General features: G+C 43.3%; 1 protein-coding gene across 3 annotated transcripts in view; it reads right to left on the reverse strand.

Moving 5' to 3' along the window:
• mcm9 (minichromosome maintenance 9 homologous recombination repair factor) overlaps positions 1-14,619 on the reverse strand; it is an 85,907-nt gene that overhangs the window by 54,957 nt on the left and 16,331 nt on the right. For all 3 annotated transcript variants that reach the window (XM_063070432.1, XM_063070422.1, XM_063070413.1), the window contains 2 exons: positions 11,006-11,087; positions 4,076-4,276 (listed from right to left, as the gene is read on the reverse strand). In XM_063070432.1, the coding sequence (XP_062926502.1) occupies positions 4,076-4,276; positions 11,006-11,087 (283 nt within the window). The remainder of the gene's footprint in view (positions 1-4,075; positions 4,277-11,005; positions 11,088-14,619) is intronic.

Consider the following 14,619-nt stretch of genomic DNA (forward strand, 5'->3'; position numbering starts at 1 on the left):
GCACGGTCACTCAGTTTTTGAGGGCAGCCTGCTCTTGGCAGATTTACAGCTGTGCCATATTCTTTCCATTTCTTGACGATTGTCTTAACTGTACTCCAAGGGACATTTAGTGACTTGGAAATTTTACTGTAACCATCTCCTAACTTGTGACCTTTGCACAGTGCCTTGAAGTGTTCTTTTGTCTTCATGGTGTAGTTTTTGCCAGGATACTGACTCACCAGCAGCTGGACCTTCCAGATACAGGTGTATTTTTACTACCATCACTTGAAACACCTTGACTGCACTCAGGTGATCTCCATTTAACTAATTATGTGACTCCTAAAACCAGTTGGCTGCTCCACTGATGATTTGGTGTGTCATATTAAAGGAGATGTATACTTATACAATCAATTATTTTGTGTTTTATATTTGTAATTAATTTAGATCACTTTGTGGAGATCTGTTTCTACTTTGACATAAAAGACTTTTTCTGTTGATCAGTGCCAAAAGAAGCCCAGTTAAATCCACTGTGATTCAATATTGTAAAACAATAAAACATGAAAACTCCCAAGGGGGGGAAATGAATACTTTATATAGGCACTGTCTATGTCACCATATACATACATGTCATATATGTCACACTGAGATTCATTTTCTTGCAAACATACTTAGTAAATCCAAAAACCATATAATCAATGAAAGACGCACCCAACAGGATGGACAAACAACCATGGTGGAGGTTGAAGACAATGAAGAAGAAATAACTAAGCAATAGGCGGGAGGAGAAAATGGCGGCACGACGCAGCGCACACAGCCCTCCGGTGAAATGATATCGTATTTGTAAGTAGGATGCCGTGGACAATTCTGATTTGATGGAGACAGACATGAGAAGCATAGGGGAACATCTGGAGAAATTTCTGAAATGCCCGGTTCGCTGCCGCTGCTACTGTGCGATCGAGAATCTCCGGAGGGAAGGGCCCAAAATCCCCGGCTTTGCCTGCTGCTGGCTACCGAGGCCGGGGTCGAAGCGTTCGGCAGAGATGGTGCTCGTTACTCGGTGTCGGAGGGCTGATCAGAGCTCACAGTTTTCTAACGACTCAGAGTCGGACGGTGTTTGGGCATGGCAGGGAGAGTTTTCTTCCTTCCCCCATCTGCGTAAGATGTGGGACTTTCGAGAGACTTTAAACTTTTTTACTGTGCCATGGCCTGTTCTTCGTCAAGTTATGGTATTGTTGCACTGTTGTAACTATATGTTATAATTATGTGTTTTTTGTTAGTTTTTCAGTCTTGGTCTGTCTTGTGCTTCTGTGATATCACACTGGAGGAATATTGTATCATTTCTTAATGCATGCATTACTAAATGACAATAAAAGAGGACTGCATGTCCTCATAATCTAATCTAATCTAATTATTGAGAACATGAGATGAAGAGCCCTAGAAAGAAAGTGGATTTGTTGTGGTAACAGTTCAGTGACAGGGCAAGTGAAGCCCTAAGCAAATGGAGCCTGATGGTTGAAGAGTAATAACTGTTCCTGAACCTGGTAGTGAGTCCTGATGCTCCTGTACCTTCTTCCTAATGACAGCAGCGAGAAGAGAGCGCGACCTGGGTGGTAGGGGTCCCTGATGATAGGTGCTGCTTTCCTGCAACAGCACTCCATGTAGATGTGCTCAATGGTGAGGAGGGCTTTAGCCATGGTGTACTGGGCCATATCCGCTACTTTGTGTAGGGTTTTCTGTTTACTGAGAATGAGCATCAATGAACAAAAAGCTTTAACCAACTAAGACCGATGACGGTTTACTGAGACCGTGCTGTGTTAATGCGGTGAAAGTTCAGGCATAAAAATGAATGCTTTTACAAGCATTATCCACTACTGTGAAAAAAGGTGGTATGGGTGCAGGTCACTGGTCCACAGGGCCAGCAACCCTAACCTCCAGCACGATCTGTGGAGCGTGTTCTCGTTCTCTGTGATCCTGAGAGTTGACTTGATACTGGTGTACAAGATGATAAGAGGCATTGACCCAGAGACTTTTTCCCGAGGCAGAAATGGCTAATACAATGGGGCAGAATTTAAGGTGAATGGAGGAAAGTAAATGGGGGGGGGGGTGATGTCAGAGGTGGGTGTTTTCTCCCCCCCCCCCTCCACAGGGACAGGTGGGTACATGGAATGTCCTGCCAGGGGCGGTGGTAGAGGAATAAGGGGCATTTACGATACTCTTAGGGACATGCATGATAGAAAAATGGAGGACTATGGGGGAAGGAAGTGACAGATTGATCTTAAAGTAGTTCAAAGGTCAATATGTTATCATGGGCTGAAGGGCCTGTACTGTGCTGTAATATTCTATGTTCTTGTGGTTTTGATAATTGTTCCATTTTCCTCCCTTATCCCAAAGATATTCTGGTCGGTGGGCTAATTCACTACAAACATCAGGGTGTGGGCAGGTGGTAGAGTTCATGGCAAAGTGGGGGGAAGAGGTCACAGGGAGAATCAGTGAGGAACAGGATTGCTCTGTGCATCAGCATAAATTCAATGCGTCAAAACGGCCTCTTTCAACATTGTAAGGAAATGAAAAATCGCCGCATACATTTACATGCATTAGGGATTTGATGTGGTACGTTGGTCGGGACACAACATGCAACAAACAACAATATTCAACAATTATGAAGAATAAAGAACTATATAAAATAAGTTAGAGGATAAGGTTATGGAATAAAGTGTACATAGTTCATAAATACCAACTCGTATTTACAACATAAACAGTGTTATAAAGTAACAAAGTATTTGCAGTGCAGTGGTGCAAGTAATAGAGGGGGCTGCGGGGGGGTGTTAACAAGAATGATTGATCAGATTAATTGCCTGGGAAAGAAGCTTTTAAGATGGCATGACATTTTTGTGAGTAGCGTCCACAATGTTTTTCTGCCCCATTTCATATACAAGAGCAGGGATGTGATACCGAGTTTTTATAAGGCACTGGTGAGGCCTCACCTTGAGTATTGTGAACAGTTTTGGGCCCCTCATCTTAGAAAAGATGTGCTGGCATTGAAGAGGATCCAGAGAAGGTTCAGATGGGTGATTCCAGGACATACTATCAGGGATAAGTTAGTTAGTTTTTTTGTTTCGCAGGGAGTGGTGAGTGCGTGGAATGGGCTGCCAGCAACGGTGGTGGAGGCGGATACGATAGGGTCTTTTAAGAGACTTTTGGATAGGTACATGGAGCTTAGAAAAATAGAAGGCTATGGGTAAGCCTAGGTAGGGACATGTTCGGCACAAATTTGTGGGCCGAAGGGCCTGTATTGTGCTTTAGGTTTTCTATGTTTCTATTTCATATGTTTCTATCATACGAGGAACGTTTGATGGCTCTGGGTCCGTACTCGCTAGAATTCAGAAGGATGAGGGGGGACCTCATTGAAACTTTTCGAATATTGAAAGACCTAGACAGAGTAGATGGGGAAAGAATGTTTCCCATGGTGGGAGAGTCTAGGACAAGAGGGTACAGCCTTAGGACGGGGCACCCTTTCAAAACAGAGATGCGGAGAAATTTCTTTAGCTAAACGGTGGTGAATTTATGGAATTTGTTGCCACAGGCAGCTGTAGAGGTGAGGTCATTGGGTGTGTTTAAGGCAGAGACTGATAGGTTCTTGATTGGGCATGGCATCAAAGGTTACGGGGAGAAGGCCGGGAACTGGGGTTGAGGAGGAGATAGAAAAAAAGAATCAGCCATGATTGAATGGTGGAACAGACTCGATGGGCCAGATAGCCTAATTCTGCTCCTATGTCTTATGGTCTTCATTGTCCTGTGCACATGCAAGTTCTGCAGAGATGGCAGACTGCAGCAAATGACCTTCTCTGCTGACCTGACAGTTCACTGTAGTTTTTGTATCTTGTGAAAGGATGCTACACCAACCAGATAGTAATGGCTTACGGGAGAATGCTCTCCGTGAAGGCAACGTAGAATTGAACCAATACGCTCAATATGATGCAGCTTAGAAAAGTTTAGTTAAAATTTGTCAACAATTCATGTTGGATTATACCACCGCACAATGGAAGACCTTAAGAATCTACCAAAAGGAATTGATTGACTCTATGCACATCTGCACCTGCTAGAGGATCATCTTTGTAATTCTCCCAGAAGTCTTCAAACTCTTTCTGGACATCATCATCAATAACAACTCCCATCGGCTGTTCATTGTTCACTTCAAGATTATTGGCTTTCAGGACAAGTTCTAAGTCACAGCGGGAGTCTTGAGACAGAGGCCTCCACCTCTGCATAACCACACCATAAATAGTAACATCATCACCTATAATTAAAAAAACACTTATTACTTCTAAGCATTTAGTTACTGTAAAGTAAGCAAACCATTTGAGATTGCAGCAAAACTCCAATATTCCACTATCCACTACTTCAGAAATCACATTTGCTCTCTGACTTATGACAGCCTTGTCTCCTGTGCTTCCATGAAGGGCACCCAGGCTCTTTTGAAACTCACCAGATTGATGAGAAAATTGGGTTAGACATTACATAGTGGTGTTAAAAAAAAGTGGATCAAAATCATTTTAAAGTGTTAATTAGACTAACATCCAAAAATCCAGCAAATCTGCCAGTCCAACATCGCCAAAGTCTTTCATGTGCTGGCCTGTATGTGGTTAACACTATCTGACAACCATTAAAACAGAGAAATAAAATCTGTTTAGATTTGTTTAATCTTTTACTGTGAAAATTTTAAAACTGATTCCACTGGCCGCACAGATTCTAAATGTGACACTAGAGGTTACAAAAGGTAAGCGAATGGAATCACCTGTTCAGCAAAGAACATTTACAAGATATATTTTTTTACCACATTACAGTATAACACAGTACAGGCCCTTTGGCCCATGACATTGTGCTAACATTTAAATCCACTGCAAAAATCAATCTACCCTTTCCCTCCCACACAGCCCACCATTTTTCTTTTCAAATGTACCTATCTTAAATGTCCCTAAATATCTGTTTAACCATCACTCTTGGCAGTGCGCTCCATACCTTAATACTCTCTGAATAACAGATTTACTTCTGATATCCCTCCTATACATTCCTCCAATCACCTCAAAATTATGTCCTTTTGTACTAGCCATTCCAACCCTCAGCAAAAGGCACTGGCTGTCTATTCAATCTTTGCCTCTTAAACACCTCATTTGCTCCAAACAGAAAATCCCTAACTTCCTACACAGTGCACTCACAACAAAGTATATAAAATTCAGCAACAGGTTTGCAACCTTATTAATAAGGTGTCCCGGCTGCCTAGATACGCAAGCCTAGGCAGAACGATATGGACAGAAAGCCGTTGCCCATGTAGCAAGCTTCCCCCTTTCCATGTATCTTATCAACCCAAAGGAACAGCTGAAACCGATACAGTTTGGCACCAGCAGCATCTTAGGAGTTGCCAGTCAACGTTGAACTCAATGTAGGACTGCCTTAGGGACTCCAGCTCTGCATTTTTACCCTCGGGGTTTACTCCTGAAGCCTTCCCCATGAGCGGGTATAGCCACAAGGCAGCGGAGGTTTGAGATCAGTTTTCCTTCTCCTAGATGAGCTGCCAACCATGGCTGACAAGCCCCATCTGCCTGAAGAGTGATAGAAAAGTACACCAAAGAAACAGGCCCTTTGATCCATCTAGTCTGTGCTGAACCATTTAAACTGCCAATTCCATGGTCCGGGATCATAGCCCTTCATACCCAACCAAACTTCCCTTAAACATTGAAATTGACGACTTGCACTGGCTGCTTGCTCTACACTCTCACAACCCTCTGATTGAAGAGGTTTCTCCTCATGTTCCCCTTAAACTTTTCACCTTTCACCCTTAAACCATGACCTCTAGTCATGGCCCACCCAACCTCAGTGGAAAAAGTCTGTTTGCATTTATCCTATTTATATCCCTCAATTTTGTATAATTCTATCAAATCTCCTCTCAATCTTCTATGTACCAACGAATAAAGTCCTAACCTATTCAACCTTCCTTTATAACTCAAGTCTTCCATTCCTGGCAACATCCTTGTTATTATAATATGTTATTCCAGTATTCACTGCCTTAAACTATTCATATCTCATTCGTAAGGCCAGTGATGTTGTGGGGATAGAACTGGACTCTCTCACGGTGGTGTCTGAAAAGAGGATGCTGTCTAAGTTGCATGCCATCTTGGACAATGTCTCCCATCCACTACATAATGTACTGGGTGGGCACAGGAGTACATTCAGCCAGAGACTCATTCCACCGAGATGCAACACTGAGCGTCATAGGAAGTCATTCCTGCCTGTGGCCATCAAACTTTACAACTCCTCCCTTGGAGGGTCAGACACCCTGAACCAATAGGCTGGTCCTGGACTTATTTCCTGGCATAATTTACATATTATTATTTAATTATTTATGGTTTATATTGCTATATTTATACTCTGTTCTTGGTTGGTGCAACTGTAACGAAACCGAATTTCCCTCGGGATCAATAAAGTATGACTATGACTATACCAATATCTTTCAGACTATCTGACTATCCACATGATCAATGCCTGTCATCATCTTATACACCTCTGTCACGTCACCTCTCATCCTTCGTCACTCCAAGGAGAAAAGGCTGAGTTCACTCAACCTGTTTTCATAAGGCATGCTCCCCAATCCAGGCAACATCCTTGTAAATCTCCTCTGCACCCTTTCTATGTTTACCACATCCTTCCTGTAGTGAGGCGACCAGAACTGAGCACAGTACTCCAAGTAGGGTCTGACCAGGGTCCTATATAGTTGCAACATTACCTCTCGGCTCCTAAGTTCAATTCTACGATTTATGAAGGCCAATACACCGTATACCTTCTTAACCACAGAGTCAACCTGCGCAACTTCACAAATATTTGTGGAATGAATGAACAAAGAGCTATAACAGAAACCTGTTTCTCAGATGTTTCTACCCTACTCTGCTTTCTGACTGGTTGGAATCAGCGATTAGATTCAAATGCCTTGAGCTTTTACAAGAATTACACGTTTGCCCGAGGTATTGGGGAAAATGAATCAGCATGGACTAAAGATTGTCCTCAATGCGATAACCGGTCAGAATGATAAGGTCTTTTTCAGGCTGGAGGAATGTAACTAATGGATTGAAGTTATTTATACTTTATACTATCTTTGTACTATACTGCTGTATGCTCAGACTGCTACTGTTCACACCGCTGACGCAGGGGACTGTGTCGCAGAATTCATCTCAAACTGTATCATCAAGTTTGCAGATGATGCAACAGTGGTTGGCCTCATCAACAACGACGATGAGTCCAAGTACAGAGAGGATGTGGAGTGGCTGGTGGACTGGTGATGAGAACAACAACCCCAGTCTGAATGTGGAGAAGACCAAGGAAATGACTGTGGACTTCAGAATCAGAATTAACATCACCAGCATATGTCGTGACATTTGTTAACTTAGCAGCAGCAATACAATGCGATACATGATAATATAGAAAAAGAAGTAAATTAAACCATATAACCATATAACAATTACAGGCCACCTCGGTCTTTCTAGTCCGTGCCGAATTCTTACTCTCACCTAGTCCCACCGACCTGCACTCAGCCCATAACCCTCCATTCCTTTCCTGTCCATATACTTGCCCAATTTAACTTTAAACGACAACATCGAACCTGCCTCAACCACTTCTGCTAGAAGCTCGTTCCACACAGCTACGACTCTCTGAGTAAAGAAGTTTCCCCTCTTGTTACCCCTAAACTTTTTTCTTTTAACTCTCAACTCACATCCTCTTGTTTGAATCTCTCCCACTCTCAATGGAAAAAGCCTATCCACGTCAATCTGTCCCTTTCATAATTTTAAATACCTCTATCAAGTCCCCCCTCAACCTTCTACGCTTCAAAGAATAAAGACCCAACTTGTTTAACTTTTCTCTGTAACTAAGGAGATGAAACCCAGGCAACATTCTAGTAAATCTTCTCTGTACTCTCTCTATCTTGTTGACATCAAATTAATTATGGTAAATACTTTAGGTGGTTGAATTAAAATAGTGCAAAATCTGAAATAATATATTAAAAAAATGAGGCAGCCTTCATGAGTTCAATGTCCATCTATGAATTGGATTTTAGATGAGAAGAGGCTGTTACTGAATCACTAAGTGTGTGCCTTCAGGCTTCTGTACCTCCTTTCTGACGGTAACCATGAGAAGGAGAGTGATGGGGGTCCGTAATAATGGACATCGCCTTTCTGACGCACCACTCCTTGAAGATGTCTTGGATACAACAAAGGTGTAGAGGAACCATCCCTCTCTGCACATACATGGCTCATTGGGAGTTCACATCATGGAGAACCTCACCTGGTCCCTCAATACCATCTCCCTGAATAAGAAGACACAGCATGCCTCCATGTCCTGAGAAGATTGAAGCAAGTGAGGTTTCCTCCCCACCACCCCAACATTTTAACTGTATTTTACAGGAGCACCACTGAGAGCATCCTGACATGGTATCTGGTATGGGAGCAGCAGAGCATCGGGCTGGGAGTCCCTACAAGGGCTGTGAGAATGGTCGAGAAGATCGCCAGGGTTTCCTCACCATCCATCAAGGACTTTTATCAGAAGCACTGCATACTCAGAACCCTTAGTATTATCAAGCATCCCACCCATCCATCCAGCATCCTCTTTGACATTCTACCATCAGGCAGGAGACAGCGATGTACAAAGACAAGAATCGTCAGAATGAGAAACAGTTTCTTCCCTCAGGCCATTAGGCTTCTGAACTCCCTGCCACATTGCATCTGAAGTATCACCAGACAATTTGTACTGTACCCTACAATATTTAATTTATGCACTTTACTTTGTTTATCTATGCATAATCCATTTGTAGATTTAATTTTTACTGTCCTAAGTTATTGTGTGTTATGTGTGCCACCGTGTTTTGCACCCTGGCTTGGAGAAACTTTGGTGGTGTACACGAATATAGTTAAATGACGATAAACTTGACTTCATAGCATACAAATCAGTGACCATAAATCTGAGCCAGATTCTAAAGGATTGCTCCAAGGATCAGGTCTTTGTCTTCTGCTTAAGATTTATCGCAGAAGGTGAAGTACCAATGATGTGAAAATAGCCGAGAGGACATGTTGAAATGAGAAAATCTGAACTGAGTCCATGGCATAGATTTATCAGGCAAGTTGGCAAAAATTAAACACATGGAGCTTAGTGGGGAGTTGCCAGTCAGAAAGAGCTGCAGAGGGTTGTAAACTGAACCATCTCTGTCTTGGGCACAAGCCTCCCCACCATCAAGGCCATCTTCAATAGGCCATGCCTCAAGAAGGTAGCATCCATCATTAAGGATCTTCACCTTCCGAACATGCCCTCTTCTCATTACTACCATCACTGAGGTGGTACAGGAGCCCAAAGGCACACACTCACTGTTTAAGGAACAGCTGCTTCCTCCCTGCTACCTTGAGATGTCAAGATATTTCTACTATTAGAATGAGAGAAGATGAAGAGACAACCTACACGATAATTTAATCCATAGGTGCACAGGAACTTCTCTTCACAGAGGATGGTGAACTTCTTGAATTCTCTGCACTGGAGGGTGGTATTAGGAGTATTGGGATCATCGGGAATATTTGAGGAGGATGTAGATAGTCTTTGAAAGATAATAGAATTTTGTCCACCCCTCTCCGCTTTTTGCAGGGATCGGTCCCTCCGCGACTCCCTGGTCCACATGTCCCTCCCCACGGATCTCCCAACCGGCACTTATCCCTGTAAGCACAAGTACTACACCTGTCCCTACACCTCCTCTCTTGCCACCATTCAGGGCCCCAAACAGTCCTTCCAGGTGAGGCAACACTTCACTTGTGAGTCTGTTGGGGTCATCTATTGCATCCGGTTCTCCCGGTGCGGGCTCCTCTACATTGGTGAAACCCAACGCAGATTGGGGGACTGCTTCATCGAGCACCTCCGCTCCGTCTGCGAAAACAGACAGGATCTCCCGGTAGCCACCCACTTCAACTCTGCTTCCCACTCCCATTCAGATATGTCCATACATGGCCTCCTCTACTGCCATGATGAGGCTAAACTCAGGTTGGAGGAGCAACACCTCATATACCGTCTAGGTAGTCTGAACCCCTTGGCATGAACATAGAATTCTCCAACTTCCGGTAATTCCCTCCCCCTCCCTTCCCCTATCCCTATGTCACTGTGGCCCCTCCCCCAGCTGCCTATCATCTCCCTCATGGTTCCGCCTCCTTCTACTACCCATTGTGTTTTCCCCTATTCCTTCTTCACCTTTCCTGCCTATCACCTCCCTGCTTCCCCTCCCCCGCCCCTTTATCTTTCCCCTTACTGGTTTTTCACCTGGACCCTACCAGCCTTCTCCTTCCCACCCTCCCTCCACCTTCTTTATAGGGCCTCTGCCCCTTCCCTCTTCAGTCCTGACGAAGGGTTCCGGCCTGAAACGGCGACTGATCGTTTCCACGGATGCTGCCCGACCTGCTGAGTTCCTCCAGCGTGTTGTGAGTCTTGCTTTGACCCCAGCATCTGCAGATTATTTTGTGTTTACCATTAAGCAAGGGTCCGTGGACCCCAGATTGGGAACCCCTGCTCTAGAGCGAAGAAGGATGAGAGGTGACTTGATAGGGGTGTATAAGATGATAAGAGGCATAGATAGAGCAGACAACTCGAACTTTTTTCCCCAGGGTGGAAATAGCTAATACAAGAGGGCATAATTTTAAGGTGATTGGAGGAAAATATTGGGGGGGCGGGGGAATGTCAGAGTAGGCTTTTACACAGAGAATGGAGGGTGCATGGAATGCACTGCCAGAGGGGCTAGTAGAAGCAGGTACATTAGGGTCATTAAGAGACAGATAGGTTCATGGGTGAAAGAAAAATGGAAGGCTGTGTGGGCGGGAAGAGTTAGATTGACCTTGGAGGGGGTTAAAAGGTCAACACAACATCATGGGCCAAAGGGCCTTACTGTGCTGGACGGTTCTGCGTTCAGCTTACCTGTGCCAGCCATTCTCACAACTTAATTAGGAACTTGTACCTGATTTGCAGGTGTCCACCAAATCATCTTCCAGTACAACCAACAACGATCGAGGTATGCTTCCCACAGACAGCCTCTGGACCTGTTAGTGAAACAGGATGGATATGTAAAGAATAATGCAGATATCTTTTGAATGCTGGTCTAATCTTGCCAAGTCCACAGTGACATAGCCAGAGGTCAGGATCAAACCCAGATCACTGGAGCCGTGAGCCAACAGCTCCAACTACTTTCCCACTGCTTCATTAAAACAATGGCTGACAGCACTAATGCATGAGTTAGTGGTCTGTTTCTAATGGGTATTTTCTCAAATCAGAAAGTACAAAGCATTTGCCATTCAAGATAAAGTGATCTTTTTTAAAAAAACATGCAACAGGTCTTAATTATTAAAAAAAAAATCACTATTATCAAAAATGAACCATTACAAGTGTGGAGACCATTCTGTTCCATTTTAATTATTGTTGGAAATCTCCACAATTAAAATCTTTTTTGTTCCCCCTCTGTTTCTGATCCTTTTTTTAAATGCACTTCTTCCTTCTGCAACCTGGTATGGAAACAAAAATGCCCAGAAATGGAAAAATCTACAGAAAGTGCTGGATATAGCCCATCCATCAGAGGCAAAACCTTCGTCACCATTGAGCTCCTCTACAAGGAGCCCACCCACAAGAGGACAGCATCCATCATCACGGACCTCCACCATCCAGGCCATGCTTTCTTTCTGCTGCTACCACCGAGACAGGAGCCTGAGATCCACACCACCAGGTTCAGGAACAGTTATTAGATTAGATTAGATTATGAGGACACTCAGTCCTCATTTATTGTCATTTAGAAATGCATACATGCATTAAGAAATGATACAATGTTCCTCCAGAGTGATATCACAAAAAAAAAACAGGACAAACCAAAGACTAACACTGACAAGACCATATAATTATAACATATAGTTACAGCAGTGCAAAGCAATACCATAATTTGATAAAGACCAGACCATGGGAACGGTAAAAAAATGTCTGAAAGTTCTAATTGACTCCAGATAGTCACCGATAGCAGGCAGCGGAAGGGAGAAACTCTTTCTGCCATAAAACTCCAGGCACCGACAACTGTCGATGCATTGGAAGCACCCAACCACAGCCGACTCCGAGTCCGTCTGAAAACTTTGAGCCTCTGACCAGCCCTTTGACGCCAAGCACCGAGCACCACCTCTGCCGAGCGCTTCAACGCCGTCCCGGCCGCCAAGCAACAAGCAAAGCTGAAGACTTTGGGGCCTTCCTCTCCGGAGATTCTGGATCACACAGTAGCAGCGGCAGTGAAAAAGGCATTTCAGAAGTTTCTCCAGATGTTCCTCCTTTCTCTCACGTCTGTCTCCATCAAATCAGGATTGTGCACGGCACCCTACTTGACAGATTACAGATATCATTCACCGGAGTGGCCGTGCAAGCTGCGTCATGTCGCCATCTTCTCCTCCGACAACCATCAGACTCCTGAACCAGTGTGGATAACTTCATTCACCTCAACTCTGAACTGATTCCACAATCTACAGACTCCGTTTCAAAGATTCAACAACTCATGTTTTCAGTACTATTTAATCTATTTGCACAATTTGCCTTCTTTTGCACACTGGTTGTTTGTCAGGTTTTGCTTACGTATTTTTTAATAAATTCCATTGTATTTCTTTATTTTCTTGTAAATGCCTGCAAGAAAATGAATCTGAAAGGTCGTGTATGTACTTCGATAATAAATTTACTTTGACTTGACGTCTCGATAGTTTTCGCACTTTTGTACATTTGGCATAGAATTAAATATTCTATCTTTGGTTCCAGGTTTAGGTTCTGTATGGCGCAGTGAGGATTATTCACTCTGATGGGTAAACGAGATACACATTGCTTGCAGATTGAAACGACTGTTGGCAGATGCTGTTCCGCTTTCACCAGGGCAACTGCTGTCAGCACCTGATACAAGATAATGCATTTCGCTGCAGCCAGTTTCAAAAGGCCAAGTGACATAGCTGTTGTCCCCCTCTTTGCTTTTTCTCCATGCTTCCGTTTTTCTCAAAACTCAACATAGCCCCAGGAATTGAGTGCAGGAATTTTGTTGATTGTTGTGAATACTGAAATCTTGGGAGTTTTGTCCATGAACTTCTGTCCATTGAAACACGTAGATGGAATTTCACGTGCACGTATGCCAATGGTATCCAAAATTACACAACAAAGACAAATAACAACACAGTGGTCAGGGGTTCACGGACTGTTCAGTGATCCGGCTGTTCTTCAAATATTTGGTGTGGGTCTTCAGGCTCTTGTACCTCCTCCCAGATGAGGCAACACTTCATGCTTGCAGGTTACACTCCTAACATTAACCATGCTCCAAAAATCAACTCACAGGCAGCAGGTGGGTAAATACTGTGCCTTGAAAAACAAAACAACTATTTTCACCTTTTACTGTCTCATTTTCAAAACTCAAAACATATTGAAGCAGGATATTTTGAGCACACATTGTGTATCATGTCAAATCAAAAGAAACATTCTTAAAGCCTGTCAACAATTTACTAGAATTAAGATCCAAAATTGTGAGGCTGAAAAAGTATTCATATCCTTTGTAACTACTATGCTAATTTTCCTCAGGTGCAATACCTTAGCAACACACCAATTTATTGAGGTAGAAAACTGAAGGATCATTTGTGTTCGTGAGAATGAAACCCCCCCTCTCTCTGCAAGGTCCAACAGTACGGCAGATTTTCAACAGACCAAAACAAAATGAAGACAAACGAGCATTCAAGACAAGTCGGAGAAATGATTATAAAGAAGCACAAATCGGGGGAAGGGTAAAAGTCCATCTCAAAGGCACTGAACATACCTTGGAGTCCAACATGAAAAAAATTCGGAAAAAAAAAATGAAACCACGGCCACACTGCCTAAATCAGGCTGCCCTCCACGCTTAGTCACCGGAGAGGAATGGCACTTGAAGAATTGCACATGACATCTAAAACTTTGACAAACTTCTATAGATATGCGGTGGAGAGAAAATTGACTGGTTGCATCACAGTTTAGTACAGAAAAAACAATACCCTTGAACAGAAAATCCTACAAAAAGTAGTGGATACAGCCCAGTCAACCATGAGAAAAGCCCTTCCAACCATTGAGCACATTTATATGAAAAGCTATCGTAAGAAAGCAACATCGGGGACCCCCACCACCCGGAACATGCTCTCTTCCCCCTGCTGATATCAGGAAGCTGGTGTAGTAAGCTCAGACCTCACACCACCAAGTTCAGGAATAGTTATTATCCATCAAGCATCAGGCTCTTAAACTAAAGGGGATATCATCACTCAACTTCACTTGTCCCATCATTGAAATGTTTCCACAACCTACAGGCTTACTTTCAAGGACTCTTCATTTCATTTTCTCAATATTTATTGCTTATTTATTTATTTACAGTTTGTTGAATACCTAAGTTGATGCGGTCTTTCATTGATACTGTTATGGTTATTATCCTATGGATTTATTGAGTACGTCCACAAGACAACGAATCTTTGGGTTGCATAAGGTGACCTACATGTAGTTTGGTAATAAATTTACTTTGAACTTTGTAAGGGAGGCTACTGTGATGCCAACAGTCAC

Source organism: Mobula hypostoma, chromosome 2 (genome assembly GCF_963921235.1).
Source record: "Mobula hypostoma chromosome 2, sMobHyp1.1, whole genome shotgun sequence".
NCBI lineage: Eukaryota > Metazoa > Chordata > Chondrichthyes > Myliobatiformes > Myliobatidae > Mobula > Mobula hypostoma.